Consider the following 16,288-nt stretch of genomic DNA (forward strand, 5'->3'; position numbering starts at 1 on the left):
TTTTTACAAACAATAGATGTTTATGAAAAAAAATAACTTTTGATCTGCGTATGAAGCTATCACCTAACTTGCTGAGCAATACTTCGAACGACTGTAAGATTTGAAAATTGATTCAGCCATTTTGTTGTAAAACGTCACATAATATGTTTATGTGATTATATTTTTGGGCTTTGTTTGAGATATTGATATTTGTTTGAGGTATTGATATGCCATGATGATCTAGGTAATCTTTGTACCGTGGACAATAAATATGTTCGTGGTGAAAACTTACATACTCTGTATATCTCACAACTTCTCTAGCAGCCAGTGATAATTAAACTCATGGCCATTTCCAGTTACGTTCATTTCTTTACGTACCGAAGTGCTAAAAATCAGGTATATCAGTTTTTAAATCTTTGAAGTATAGAAAACTGGACTCCACGAGTAGTACGTCTAAGTATTCTGTAGCCGACGAAACCGTAATTCCTGCAGAATAGTCCTTAGGAAATGCAGGAATTCTGTGTTCCACGGTGCTTCGAATCACTACGAGATGCATTCCGTAATTTTAGAACTGATAGCCAATGTGGCTATGGTAAGACTCCAAACTTAGATGGGCCCACCAGCTGCCGAGCGCTAAAGTCGCTGAGCACTGGTAGCTCGGTCCGAGGTTCGAATCCCGCGAACGGGCTGGCTGCATGGGTGTTTTCGTGGTTTTCCCCATGTGTAACTGTATACGAGCCAGTTTCCCTTAGAAAGTCCTCCACGAAGGCATCCCTCCCCTTAGGCAGATAGCCCTAGTGTGCTTTGCCATAATTAAATACACCACACCGCCAAACTTAGATGAGGGTTCCTCTAACTTAAATTTGGTACCTAAGTTTGTGGGACTGCGCATTGGCCTGTCAGACGAATTAAATTAGTCAAAATGAAGGCAAAACCTGAAAGGGTGCTTAGTTACAATGATCCGAAAAAGAACGCACACACAGAATTCACTTACCGAAGATGTTTAAAGTAATACCATAGAGCTCATTCAAATGCAGCTAAGCAAAGTTCATACAGTTCAGAAGCCACCACAGCTTATACAGTGTTGACATGAAGCATACATGAAATGAGGGTTTGTTATCAATACGTATATTCTTCCATCTATCCAAAGCAGCCGGAAATGCGATTGGTCTGACCAAATTACCTTTTTTCGAATCATCAAATGACGGTACCAGAATCCCCAAGCCTAGGTGAATTTCTGTATCGTGCTTTAATCAAGGGAACTCAGGTTGAAAGGTCAATATTGAGGGCTTAATATTGGCTTTAATATTTTTCGAAATACATTGGTTTCTAAAGTCAATGTTAATGTTATAAAACGAAATATATTGGCTTAATAAATATATTTATTTATACATAATACGAAGTATATTGCTTTCTAAAGCCATATAAATATATTGGTTTAAATATTGGTTATATATACATATATATTATATATTGGCGAATTATATTGGTGTTATTATATATTGGTGAAATATATTGGTTTCCAATACTGGACTTAGAAACCGATATATTTCGGGCTTAATATTGGTTACAATATTGGCTTCAGAAACCAAAATCGGCTTCTAAAGCCAATATTATAACGGGAACGTTTTCACAGTTTTCACGCTTTTGCTTGTTGAGCATTGTATCCGAATGTATATGCTTTCTCGAATAGGGTAGTGGCTTGGGGCAATGTTGTACCTCTGTCGCATGAGCACATACTAGTCATGCTCAACCAAAGATATTTTATTACCGTAAAATTTTGGTGGAATTCTTGCGGTCACGGTATATTCTTGAAACTGCCCATATGAAGTTCACAAACTTCATGTGTCTAAATACAGATTTCGTTTCTACCTTGAAGTATTGTGACCCATCTCACGAGTAAAAATCACTTAAATTGTAAACCCTTACCATTATTTTAACGGAAACAGTTTTACAAAACATTTTCCGATGTCTGTCACTTTAAATGCGTACTGTGGGCACTATTAGAAACGCACATAGGTTGTATTGTATTAGTACGATGTTTTCTGTATAAGCACCCATTTGTACAAGTGTTTTGGTGTTTCGTTGCATTTATTTTCCGCTACTATTTCAAATCATATATCAAAACTAATCAATGAAACTCACGCAAAAGCGTTAGCATCTTGTGTAGGAACTCCTTATTAACTAAATAATCATAACTTAACGTCATTTATTGGATTACCATTTCTTCTATTTATGATTCAAATCCTTTGGAATTCGCATCTTTGAACTTTTTCCAAAATATATCTTTTCATAAAATTTACATATATCAGCTTACTAAAAAGATGAATTGTTTAAAACAGCACGAAATATTTTTCAAAACACTGTATTGTAAGCACTATTCATCCTTTCATTTCTTGCTTCACATTTTAACTATTAGGCCATAAGACACATTTTAAGTTTATAAATTCTCAGTCTTAAAAATAATAAATAATTCAGTTCGCAAACCTATCCTTAAAACATAATTAATAAAGAAAATACCATTATTAAACTAGTGTATTAACCCGAATATAAAACACTTCGCACGTAAGACCACCGATGTCTTCAAAAATGAGTCTTCTGCAGCAAAAGAAAAGACTTTTATACACGGTTTACGGTACAAACATAGCGGAAGAAAATAATGCGTCAGTAAAATATCGGCGCATAAAAAATCGTGAGAGAAGGGGGGAAAAAAGAAAGAGAAAAAAAAATCTGAAAGATTTTAAATTATGTCCGAAGGGGCGTTTTTGTTTTACATTTAATGTGTTACCTTCCTTTATTAAATATAATATTCTTCGCACTTAAAGCATAAAATTCAATTCAACAGAAATATCGCAAAATGATTTTAAAATGAGCATATCTTTAGAATTTCCGATACACAGTTTCGCGCGCTGGAGATAGAAATGTTTTTTTCTGTACAACGTTGCCATGGCTCGCTTTGAAATCGTTTAGTTTGATAAAAAAAAAATCGTTGAATTGTTACAAATATATAAAATTAATAATAAAACAAATTTCAAATTCAAATTAGGGCTTCTACATGTCCATATTCTATGGAAGATTACGTTATTCAATTTTTTATGGTTCTAGGTACCGTTGTTTTATCACAATGCGAGAAACATATATACATTCATGCAGATTGTCCATTATTTAATTTCTTTAAATATAATACAGGGCGATAACGTTTGGTGGCAACAATCTAAAAAGTGAAACAAAGCTTATCGTGAATCGGCGCAAAATGCCGAAACGAAATCAATAGTCCTTCTGAGCAAATTGTCTTTTTGGATTAACAAGGAGAAAACATCCCATTTCTAAAACATGCGAAAAAATAAATCGGTGCAACATCTACAAATCATCGCATGATGATAACAGCACAGATAGGCTTTCTAACTCTAAAAGGTATGTTATAGATACTAATTATACACATCTATTATAGTAGGATCTAACAAAACTATAGATTCTAACTATAAAAATAATTAGTAAAATTTTGAGTAATTATTTGTGAGCACATGAAATAAATTTTTACCTCTATAGCTCCTATTCTTGTGTTAAGTAATATGTAATTTTATTTAAGAAGTAAGGAGGGAATTTGTACATTCAAAATCTGGAAATGAATAAAAATTAGTGCTTGTTACAGCAGTCAATAGAATTTTAAATTTATGTATTTTCCCTCTTTCTAATATTTTTTATATTATATTTTTTCAGAAAAGTCTACTCATATACCTTTATAAAAGCGGCTAATCAGATAATGACTTTTAATACTTAGCAACGTAAGTTTAAAATGAGTGCTATGACTGGCTTTATCCGGTTATGATATTTTTCGCCATTTGGCATATTTAGCTTATAATTTAAGATATTTTGCTTTCTTACCGTTTTTAATAATGTAAATAGAATCTTAATGAATATAAGTTTATGTTCCTAAAAGAAGGACTTATACAAATGTAGATAATAAATGCTGTTTAAATACAGATCTTCACGACAGATCTAAAATCCCGCTCCCCTCAGAGGGTTAACTGCTGTATGTAGTATTAATTTCTGTCAGCCTCTTAATGATCATCAACGAGCTCGGCTCGTATCCCCGTAACGTACCGCAGTGGGCGCAAACAAACACAGCTCGCATTCCAGATTTTAAATGCTTAAGTTTCCTCTTTGCTTTTTCGGTCAGAATTTATTTGTCAACGCAACAATATGAAATACAAAAATAAAAACATTATTTACTTCACCTAGTGCTTAATAAATCATTTAGTTAAAATTTTAACTGTCAGAAGATGCATGTCCGAGGTATTATTATCTTGCGATTATTTGTAGATGCTTTATTTTTTTATCGCGATATTTTGAACAACTATATTTTAAAACTGCAATGTTTTTGCACTGCTTTATTTTCTGCTACGATGTTTTAGAACTGCAATGTTTTCTCTTAGCTTTTTTCTCTCCTCTGATGTTTTGTATAACGACGTTTTTCTAAGCATTTTTTCTTCCCGACGTTTTTATCAACGATGATTCTGCCGCGATAGTTTCGGCTGACACCTCAAAGACATATATAAGACTACCTTTCACACATGTTGGGAATTGATAGTGCCAACCATTATGTGGTGCTTCAAACATCCTTTCTCCGGAATACTTTGGTTACTTGACTTTAGGAATGCAATAATGAAGGTGTTAAGCCTTAGGATATTGAAGGCGTATGCCTTATAATTTTTGTTGTAAAACAGTATCTTATAATGTAAATAAATTATTTGTATGTGTATCAAACCCAGATGTGAAGATAACTTATCTCTCAAACGAACGGTATCATATATACAACAGCATATGATATTGACATTAAGAAAATACTCTACAAGGAGAGTAATTAAACAAATTGCATTGCTTTAAATAAAATTAAGAAACGTTTTAACATAAAACGTATAAATGATAAACTACTTTTATATAGAATTTAAATGGTTTATTGCATTTATAAAATAAGTATGCATCTTGAGCATTTTGAAGGGAAAACATTGCCTTATATTTGGGCCAGTAATGAACACAGACCTCTTAAAAGAAATTTCAACTGTTAGGTATAAATCTCGAGATAGGTTATAATATCCACTGGAAAACATTAACTGAAGCAAACTATGCTCAGTTATGAAAATTTGGATATATATTATATGCCTAGATTAGTAATTTTATTACAAAAAAAAGGGAGGCTAGGGTCGAAATTCGCGAGCTAATTAGAAAAATTATTAGTTGTACACGTTGTACTCTCAAACATTATTAGTTGTACACTCAAACAGAAATATGGCAGAAAAGGAAGGCTGTATAAACTATATAAACATTTTTTCTCATAACAATTATATTTTTCACGTAACCAATCAGTAATAAAAAAGAAAACACAAAATAAATTAGTAATATTTCAAGTGTAATTGGATCTAGACATTTAACGTAGTTAAAACAGTGTCGGTATTGTAATTAATTACGCTGTTATAGCTTAAAGATAGCTTTCGACTTGAAGATAGGTCTTTTATATGCAAAGCACATTTCCTCTTTATCTTCTTAAATCATTATTTTTAAAGAAACTAATTCGAAAGCTAATTCACTAACTAAAATAAATTATCATACAATTAGGTTTAAAAATATAATGCAATATTTGCTAGAAAAGAAAGTGCTGGTCATTGCCAATGATGTTTAAACAATAGTTTAAATGTAAAACAATCGCATTTGATGATGCAATATATGAAATACACTTTTTCACTGTTGTTTAAAAATATGCGTTACACTTTTTTACTTTTGTTGTCAGAATATCCTCTAAACCGTTTTTTAATTACATAAAATTTAGAAGTAGATAAGAAGCTATGTTTATATAAAAAATATATGATGATATTTGCCTGTGAGAGGCTGGAATGTTTAAATTACGGAAAAGCATGCCGAGGCTATCTATCTAAGGATTAAACTGGCTTGCATTCATGTTATGCATAGAAAGTTCACGCTTTGCCAGGATGTGAACCCGGGAAAGCTTTTAACCAACCTCTTTGCCGTAATTCAAACCTGCATCCAACTGCAAGTTTTGAGTGGTTTTAAAGTTCGCATTTGGATGGGCCTGTCAAAGAGTTTCAAGGCACAGACTTAAAGGTATCATTATACTTAATAATGTTTTTATGGCTTTACTTATACACACAAGATAACACAGATTCCTACCGTCTAAAATGCCTGTTTTCAGCGCTTAGGAAAAGTATCTGGAAAACTTCCAGTCAATTTCCTGAAGCGGTGGCCATTCACAGCTATTACACATGCACTGAAACAAGAAAGATGCTCAGCAAACATACATTAAGCCTTCACCAGCTACCTCTCGAGCCGCGTTCAGATCGTTCGTGTATAGCAATGGCATCATGCAACGAAAACAGACAGGGAGATATCCACAAGGATCATATGTCAGTCCAATCTTATGGAATCAGACCTTCAATAGCATATTAACTACTATCTGGCTCCAGCATACACAAGAAATAGCTCACCGAAATAATCTGAAAACGAGCTAAAGATACACGGATCTCAGACCTGTCAGCAGTTCTATAATCTTTGCAGTGCCTTGAAATTGACCATCTCAGGAGGCAAATTCAAGGTCTTTATTATTCCAAAAAAAAAGTGAGTCAAGAAACAACGTTAGTCCAAAAATCACAATCAACAAAAGCAGGATTAAAACCGTTAAAGAATTAAAATGTCTTGGCCTTACGTGGGATTGAGAATCGACTTGAACTCCCCACATTAAGCAACATACTAACCATATTGCGCAAGAACTTCGACTGTTTCAAGGAAATAATTGAGGACTAAATTCTGCACATTCAAAAGACTCTCTACTTAATGAATAGTTATATATGTCATAAGAATAGTTACACAGTTTGTGCCCAGCCAATGCAAGGCAGAAAAGCAAAACATCTCAACGTTCCATCTGCGCTAAACATCCCAAGGGCATTTCGCATAACAGCAACTGCATCGGTTAATGTCCTGGCAAGTCTAGAACTGTTGCATATTCGTGTTGAGCAAGAAGAAGTAATCCAGTCAATACTTTCATCTTTGCATTCCCACAAGCTTATTCAATCAACGGCATTATCGAAACAATTATGAAATGCGATTGATGACCCAACATGTTCACCCAACACTTTTAAACGGCAAGGCCCAAACATACTTCTGCACCATCATAACAACAAACCCAGCAACAACACTCCGACTATATGCACAGATAGCTCACGCATGGAAGAGAAGGTTAGCGGGTTACTAGTTCATCAGCATGGAGAAGAAACCTTACATCTATAAGAAGCTGCGACTAAGCGATAATAAAAGTGTTTCAGGCAGAAGAAGTATTTATTTCGAGAGCTATCCAGCACATCACTCAGCGAAACCTACAGCACATCACCATCTCCACAAACAGCATGTCGGTACTTCTGTCCATTCTCAAACATCAGCACACGTCTCTATAGTTACAAATCCACAGAGACTTACGGAGACATCGACATCATAATATCACGCTCTCCTGGGTAAAAGTGCATGCTGCAGTGAGTGAAAATGAAGCTGCTGTCAGGTTAGCCAAGGAAGCAACATTAGGAAGCATTTATTATTCAAAAACCAGAACTTTGGTCACGCTTATACTTGATGAGGCCACGCACATGCTACCACATCACACATGTAGACGACAAACTCAACATCACTTCCCCGCAATTAACAAAATTTATTACAGTATATGATCCGTTTATCGAAATTTAATTAAACGGCATCAGCAACGCCGACCTCTGTGTCTGTGGAGAAAGTGGTACCCTAGACCATTATCTTACCATCTGCCCACTTATTAAAGAACACTACCCTAAAATCCCCAGTAACACAGGCCTTCTACAAGTTTATGGTAAAACAATCTCATCTGTTATAAGGATCGCCCAAATTGTCGACAAGCTTACAAAACTTAGAGCTGACCTATGCCCCGTTATATAACGTTTTAGAAAATTTAATTTTATTTAAAAAAAGCTTTTTTTGGTGGGCGCGGTTAATAGGAACATTACTAGAGTAAAAATTTAATAGTCACTCAGTTTGATTCTAGGATTTTAACTCTCTGTATAACTACTATATTTGGATGTTACACAATATAGGTTTATAAATTTCTGTAAAGTCTGTACGTTCTCTAAGTCTGTCCATAAGCTATTTCTTGTGTAAAGTGTATTTGTAATATCTACTACTGAATGTGCTGCTGTGATCTGAGTATCCAAAATTGCGTAATAATTGTGTAAATTATGTAATTATGTCCTAAACTATAACGGCTACAATATCTTACAATGTTATTTGATGTATTTTCTAGTCACAGATATGCGGAGACCACGAGACCTAACCCATTGGTATAATGATGGTGTCTCCTTCTTCCATCAAAGATCAACTGTATGCACAAGAATAACCATAAGAACCTCATGGAGTGAGTCCATTTAATTTATGCGATGATCGGACGAGAATCGGTATTTTCAGCCTGGTACGGCTGTTAACATATCAAACATCAGTGTGTATGTTAACAGTATTGAAACGATGTTTATATCTACATCGAAATTATCGAAAATCCTGAAAAACAGTTCAACAGAAAGAAAAGTACATGCATTTATTCCCTTCTCACCTCTTTCAGCTTAACATCTGAACATTCATAACGGAATACTTTAGAAGCACGGTTGATTTCACACCTTACTTTGCCCTTTCCTACAAAACTATCTATTAGAAGGCATGTCTTTAGACATGGAACAAATTCAGAATCACTGACTGGGCTTGGACAAGCTAATAAGCACCATTTCAAAGTGAATTAGTTTTTCTGTCAGCGAAGTAAGGAGTAACGTCCATGTAACTAACCAGAATAGAACCCAATATGCACTAGCAGTGCTTTATGATTCTAGTTACTTGGGTACTATTCGGAGCATAAAATTTAAGAAACCATCTTTTGTAGACAGTTGCATCACAAAATTGTTTGTGCTGTCTTTCATTAAATATTTTAAACTTCATATCAGAACGTAAACAAGTTATCTTAATTGCATTATTTATCAGAAAGAAATATCAGTTTTTAATTTTGATTTCAAATGCATGCATTAAAATATCGTTATATAATAAATAGTTAATAAATATAAATAAATAGTTAGGTTTTATTTGAACAAGACAAATGTTTCTAAACTGTGCCTGCTTAGAAAGAAGTTATTTAATTAAAAAGTCAAACTAAATTTAAATAACCATGTAAATGAATACAGTAAATTATCTAAATATACGCAGCGATTTTGAAGCGAATGAATGCATTAAAATCTTTGAAAAATAAATATTAATTTCCATAATTTGATATCAAGTTCAAGCTCTAAAATACCTGAATTAGTTATTTATATTAATATTAGATGTCAGTCTGACAAGTCAATCAAATTGCAAGACACAGTTTAATAATCGTGCTAGAAGATGTTCAAATTGGGTTGCTGGACCAGAAGTCGTTTTTCAAAATGTGTTAAGTTTTAAGTCAAAAGTTTTCTTACTATAAATGTGTATTCCTTCAATATCAGCCAGTTTCCTTTAGACATTCCGTTATCGTACGTTTGTTGTTATGCTCAGTCACAAACCTTCGCAAATCAAAAAAATCGCATGATATTTATGTTAAATCTCTTTATAATATTATTTATTTAAAAACTCTTAATTCTAACATTATTTTAAAACAAGAAAAGGGATAAAAAATATGAAATCTTTCAGATTTTAAATTACGTCCAAACCGGCGTTTTTTTAAACATTTTGTGTTTTACTTTTATTTATTAAATATCACGTTTTATGTACTCAAACTATGAAAGTTAGTTCAACAGCAATATCGCAAAATGATTTTAAAATGAGTGTATCTTTGGAATTTCGAATACAGTCTCGCGCGATGGAGGTAATTTTTTTTTCTCGTACAGTGTTGACATTGCTCGCTTTGAAATCGTTTAGTTTGTTACTTAAAAATTCGTTGAAAAGTGTTATAAAATATGAAATTGATAATAAAAATTTTTTTTAATTCAAATTAGGGATTCCACATTTCCATATTCTATGGAAGATTATGTTAATCAAATTTTAATGGCTCTAGGTGCCTTTGTTTTATCACAATGCGAGAAATATACATACATTCATGCAGATTCTTCATTATTTAATTTCTTTAAATATAATACAGGTACGATAACATTTGCTGGTAACAATTTGGAAAGTGAAACAACGCTTATCATGAATCGATGCAAAATGCCAAAACGAAAGTAATAGATCTTCTGGGCAAATTTCCCCTTTAGACTAAAAAAATGAAATGAAATTTAAATGAAAAAAAAATTAGGAAAATTTAAAGAATATGATCTGGAAATTTACATTCTTTCCTTCACTGAAAATTCAAAATCTTCCATATTGTTAGTAAATGAAATTGATTCGAGAGCCTTCTTTCTTTTCAAAATTTCAATATAAAATCGGAAAGAAGAAAACTATTAAAAGAAAACGAAATGTAACTTACCGCCTCAAAAGACTTCTCAGCAGTCCAAATGTTTCTATGATACGCACTTCAAAGCAATTAAAATGAAATTCCTAAAAGTTGTATCTTTGAACTTTTCCCCCCTTTGATTAGTAAAACAAACTCAACAGAGCAAGATGAAATGATTGGAACCGTAATTCCGTTAAATATGTTTTGGTAAACCGTTTTCAGTAATACGTTATTCCTCACATGGAGACACAACACACACCGAGAGACGTTGCAAATGCACCTTGTCACGTCGACTGATGTGAGCACCTAATGTCACTCAGCTCGTCTCAGCCGTTATGGGGGCGTGAAGCCAAGCGCAAAGAATGAAATCGAGAAAGCTTACCCTCTAAATGAGTCATTTTTCGGCTTAAATCCGCTTTGAGTAGAGGCCTCGTTATCGTGTATAACCGGTGCTACTTTAAGATTGAGGAGAAAGCCATGGAAGCATAAAGATAATCTTTTGAGTGTATAGGCGGAACAGAGTCTTAAGAGTTTTTATTTGTAGTTGAATATTAAGCAGTGAATGGTTAGGGGGAAAAAAGATTGATTTGCATTAAGTCCTTGGGAATTTCTTTATAACTTATAATTTGATATTAAAAAAATTTGAATTTTGGATGTACTCAATTTTTGCTTCATGGAAGAAAATTGCTATTGCAGATATGAAAATCAAGGACATGGTTAAAAGTGTCTATATAATAAATTAGCGTCGGAGAATTTCTTTAATTTCTTTTACCATTCTTATCTTATGCATATTAGCTTTCGATCGTTTGAAAGTATTACACAGTGCATCTAAAAGTTTTAGCAATAATGGTTTTACGAATTCTAGAAAATTTGTGAAAATGTAACAGACATAATTTATTACTATGACATCCCATTCGCTTTTCTTAATATATCGCATTCTTGCGCACATAATTTTATATGACATCAACCATTTCCTTTGATGCAATGAACATTTTTTGTGACTTATTCGAAAACTTTCCAAGAAACAGCAGTTAAGTTTGTTAAAAGAATTTTAATTTTGGATATACATGATCATACATTTTGAAGCAAAATATTCGTTTCAAAATGTGCGAAGGTAATTTTAAAATGTTGCATAGTTTTGATTTGGAGAAGGGGAAGGGTTAGGATTTGATTAAAAGTAAAGTTTACGCCTCCCTAATATCAAGGTAAAATTTCGTATTCAATGGCATATTTGCTCCAAACACCCTACTCATTTGATCAAAATGGGATTTTTCCAAATATATAACTTTCTAAATAAATAGATAATCCTATTAGCAGAATCGATTGTAATGACCTTGAAAGATGAGATGATGGCTTTTTAAATACTCAGTAGCTTATAAAGTACGCGCACATTTATTGAATCTTGGAACAAATTTATTAACTTTCAGAACACAATTATTTTACAGGCTCAAGTTATACAAAATTACCATACACTTGTGATAAAACTGAGTATAGATGCAGTAATTATACTTGCTTTCGTGACTTAACGAAGTAATGTATAAAACACTTATGATGTTTCAAAAGATTCTCATAAAAGAATTAAGAAAATGATAAGCGTTCATATAAAACTATTAAAAAAGCATTAACAAGGTTATAAAAATGACTTTAAGAGTTTCAGATAAAAAGACAAACTCATTATGCATTACTGATTCATACAAATAGCTAATCCATAATGACAAAAATCTTCCATCAGTACCGCGAATATATAAAAACACCAGCAGAAAAAATTGCAATCGAATAAGTTATTTACTTCGCCGTCGTTTCTGTGGAAAATAGTCTACAGTAAATTAAAAGTAAAGCTCTTCAAAAATTCCAACAGAATACTCTGAGGTAAGTTCTTTCACTTTCTGACCATGTTTCTGGTGGAGTCAGCTCTGGTTTGTAGTCTTAGGAAGAAACATTACGTCACATATTACATTAGTGCATTTTTGGAATCACAGAGGTCAGTCTTTATGAGTCTTGATTGGATCTTTATCTTCAAAATAAGATCCGTCTCCCGTCCTCAATTTTCTTTGGTGGACATTTTCGGGATTGGCTGTCTTCAGGTCATACGCTTGCCCAATATATGACATGAAATCGATGAACAATGTGGTGAAATTGTATTTGTAACCTAATTCGCTGGTGGAATAATCCCATGGAAAAGTGTGATGATAATTGTGGAAACCTTCACCAATGGCTAAAGCAGACACCCACTTCAATTCCGTCGCACTGATGTACTGATCATAAGGTTTGTTACCCCAGAGATGGGCAGCACTGTTGACAAACCAGGTGAAGTGCAAGCAAACGACGTATCTGAAGAATCCAGCACCAAAAAGGCATGTGTAGAATTCTTCTCCCCAACAGTAGTAGGGAATGGCTGGAGGGATGACAAAGCAGCAAATAGCAGCCAGAGGCACATAAAATCTGTAAAAGGAAAATTTTAATAATTACTAATTGGATATAAATATACTTTAGAAACATTTAATTAGTAATTCTGCTGTTCGAAGCTATGATTGATACAATGACTCAAACTGATGAATTGCAGAATATACATCTTCATTTATCATCCATAAGATCGCCCATATCTAAAACTTGCTGAATCATTGTTTCCAAAGGCTTAATTGAGAGATTTCGTCAACAAACTTGTAAGGATCCTAAGTTTTACTAACGTTTATTTTATTTTAAAACTGTACTATCACTTCTTATTTTCTTTTTCCGGCGGGAATTAAATGCTTTAACTTGTTTATGCAAATTGTCTTGCTAACGCCCAAGTACTTAAGTTGTGGCGTTTTGCCAAGAGAGAGAGAGAAGGAGATTTAGGAAGCAAGCCGCTTGCCACTGCAGTTTTACGAGTTTTCACTCGGTTGCTGGTTGCCTTTAAGGCCAGAGGTTTAGCCCTCTTGATATTTCCAAACGTATTGTAATTTCAGCAGCTCGGCGTACTACATACGTACCCCTTTTAAATAGAGGCCAGTCTTAGTGTTAGGCATTTGTATACTAATTCAAAGTTAGCTTTTAGTTAGAGTTTTGGATAGTAGTTTTATATTCTTACGTTCAGACCACAAGTGGTTGGTCTCTGTATCCCGAAGTTCGGGAATACCTGTAAAGTATTGAAAATAAAGGGTTTCCTATATCCTTCCTGTTTGTGTTGTCTACTTCACACATTCTTGAACATAGCTTGAGTAAGCTCCCTGTTCCTATTCAGGACCATTCATGTTTCCAAAGCAAATCAAGAGAAATACAAGTCCTAAAAGTGGCGCACAAACTACAAAAGGGTTGTAGATGATGATTCTCCGCACCCAGGATTTGGCGACTAGGTCCCCTAAAACCCTAGTCGCCCTTTAAAATGGGGAGTATATAAGGTATTTTTCCTACTTTTCTAGTGTGTCTTCGTGGTGTAGTGGTTCAGCACGCTGGGCCGGTATTCCAGAGGTCCGTGGTTCGATTCCCGGCGAAGGCGGTTGCTAATTTTTCATCTCTCTGGCTTCCAAAAAATCCTAATGTCTCTACAAACTGTTTCAGCTTTGGAACAATATTCGTAATTATTATTTTCACCTATATCGACATCTCTCACCTATGGTTGGTTCAGTTTGCCAACTTTGCTCAGTGGTTAACTAAGCATTTCAAACATGTTCTAATGATACAGGCCCATGTTCCAGGTATGTATCAAATATTATTTGTAACAACTTGAAGCGGTAACTTATCAACAGAGCCGGATTAACTAAAAAAAAAAATAAATAAAGGTTTTAGAATTTAATGGTCGCTCATAAGGGTTTGTAAAGATTTTTTATGCTCTCGCTGAACTCGAAGTGTACCAGTCTGCTGTTACACTCAATCCTACTACCTCCCCTTATCTTTTTTTGTTAGCTTAGCATCATTTTCTCCGCACTTTCGCCACATACAGTTCAACAACAAAATTACAAAAATTTTAAAACAACAAAGTACTATACGTTTAGAACTCCATATGCAGCGTTAAGTGTTGGCATACATTTTTCTGTTTTTGCAGTTCATCATATCAATGTTCAGTTTTCTTACGAAGATAGCTTTACAAAACTCTTGATTTCTTTTTATTATTAACGTTTTATGTGTTTACTTTATTTATTAAATATCACGTTCTTGGCGCTTACGTCACATAAAAATTTGATTCAACAGCAAAATCTACAAAATATCTAAAAACAGCATGCCTTTAGAATTTCAGACAGACAGTCTCGCTCGCTGGAGATACAAATTTTTTTTCTCCATACTGTAATGCCACTGCTCGTTTTGAAATCACCGAGTTTGTTAATCAAAAATTCGTTAAAGTTTCAAAAAATATGAAACAGATAATAAAACAAATTCGAAATTCAAAATTCGGGCTTCCATGTGCCCATGTTCGGCTGGAGGACTACGTTATTGAAAATCGGAAGGCTATATGTACCGTTGTTTGTTTCAAAATGCGAGAAACATGCCTACATCCATGCCGATGCTGCAATGCAAGAACTTAACACTTGAACAAAAGCTCAAAATTTAGCCTCCTAAATATTTCTGTTCTTTACTTTGAAATTAATATTTAATTCAGTATATTACAATTTTGCATCCATTTTCATATTTACATGAGGAGTGTACCTTATCTGCCCTACTTTCCGTGCTGATCTGGGTTATTATAATCACGCCCAGTGTTCTTTTAACCGAATATTTAATTTTGTTCCTTTCTGTTTCTGTGTTCCCCCTTTAATAAACGTTGGCCATTTTTAATATAATTTATTTAACGTAGTTTAACGCATAAATTAAGGCCGTAACTGGAAGTAATGTATTGAATTACTTACGTTGCCTAGAGCGGCTTAGGTTAGCCGCTCTAGGCTAGAATCTGACATAACGCCCAAATCTAGAAAATCTGACATTACGCCCAAAGGGATATTTTTTAACATTTTGTGCGATACCTTTATTTATTAAATATTATGATCTTCGCACTTAAACCGTAAAATTCAATTCAGCAGCAATATCGCGAAATAATTTTAAAATAAGCATATCTTTAGAACTTCCGATGCACAGTCTCGCACGCTGGAGATAAAAATGTCCTCCCCCCGTACAATGTCACCATTGCTCGCATTGAAATCGTTGAGTTTGTTAATCAAAAATTCATTAAAAAGTTACAAAATATGAAATCGATAATAAAAGAAATTCCAAATTAGGGCTTCCAGATGCCCATATTCTGTGGAGGATTATGTTTTTCAATAGTTGATGGATCCGGGTACTGTTATTTTATCACAGTGTGAGAAACATGCATACATGTATGCAGATTCTTCATTATTTAATTTCTTTAAATATAACACAGAGCGATAATATTTGGTGGCAACAATCTGAAAGGTAAAACGGACATTTAAAGTTTTCAACGCAAATTACAAAAACGAAATTAATAGCTCTTCTGGGCTAACGCCCTTTTAGGCCTTTTGGGCTATAAAAAATCAAATTAAGTGCATATATTATACTAAAATTCTGGAAATTACACATGGAGATTGTCTAGCACATTTTCTTTAAAAACTGACGCTTTATGAAATTTATTACCAATTATCCTACTTACGGAGTTCTACTCTAGTCTTAGCAACAGAAGAAGCATTTAAAGCATAATGAGTATAATGCTTCTTACCAGCATGCATCCAAACATAAACGGCTATGCAAGAATGGGCAGGCTCATCCATCTCTTAATGCGGGTACGAATATTTATTTAATTTTTAATGTTAACAGGTAAAGAATATCCAAACTCTAAAAGCCCTGAATTATTAAAAACAAACATAAATTTTCTTAAATTTAATAAATTGCATTTAAAAAATGTAAGTGTACTGC

At 33.7% G+C, this 16,288-nt stretch overlaps 2 protein-coding genes across 2 annotated transcripts in view; both read right to left on the minus strand.

The window, feature by feature from the left end:
- LOC118200008 (acyl-CoA Delta-9 desaturase-like) overlaps positions 1-10,804 on the minus strand; it is a 51,813-nt gene extending 41,009 nt beyond the window's left edge. The window contains exon 1 of the mRNA XM_035371920.2: positions 10,481-10,804. The gene's annotated coding sequence lies outside the window, so the exon portion shown is untranslated. The remainder of the gene's footprint in view (positions 1-10,480) is intronic.
- A 1,055-nt stretch (positions 10,805-11,859) lies between these two features.
- Positions 11,860-16,288, minus strand: part of LOC118199999 (acyl-CoA Delta-9 desaturase-like) — a 100,121-nt gene continuing 95,692 nt past the window's right edge. Inside the window, exon 5 of the mRNA XM_035371909.2 lies at positions 11,860-12,889. Within this exon, the coding sequence (XP_035227800.1) occupies positions 12,430-12,889 (460 nt within the window). The 3' untranslated portion in view covers positions 11,860-12,429. The remainder of the gene's footprint in view (positions 12,890-16,288) is intronic.

This window comes from Stegodyphus dumicola, chromosome 7 (assembly GCF_044657685.1).
Source record: "Stegodyphus dumicola isolate Sdum_Otavi_A_Nest chromosome 7, ASM4465768v1".
NCBI classification, from domain to species: Eukaryota; Metazoa; Arthropoda; class Arachnida; order Araneae; family Eresidae; genus Stegodyphus; species Stegodyphus dumicola.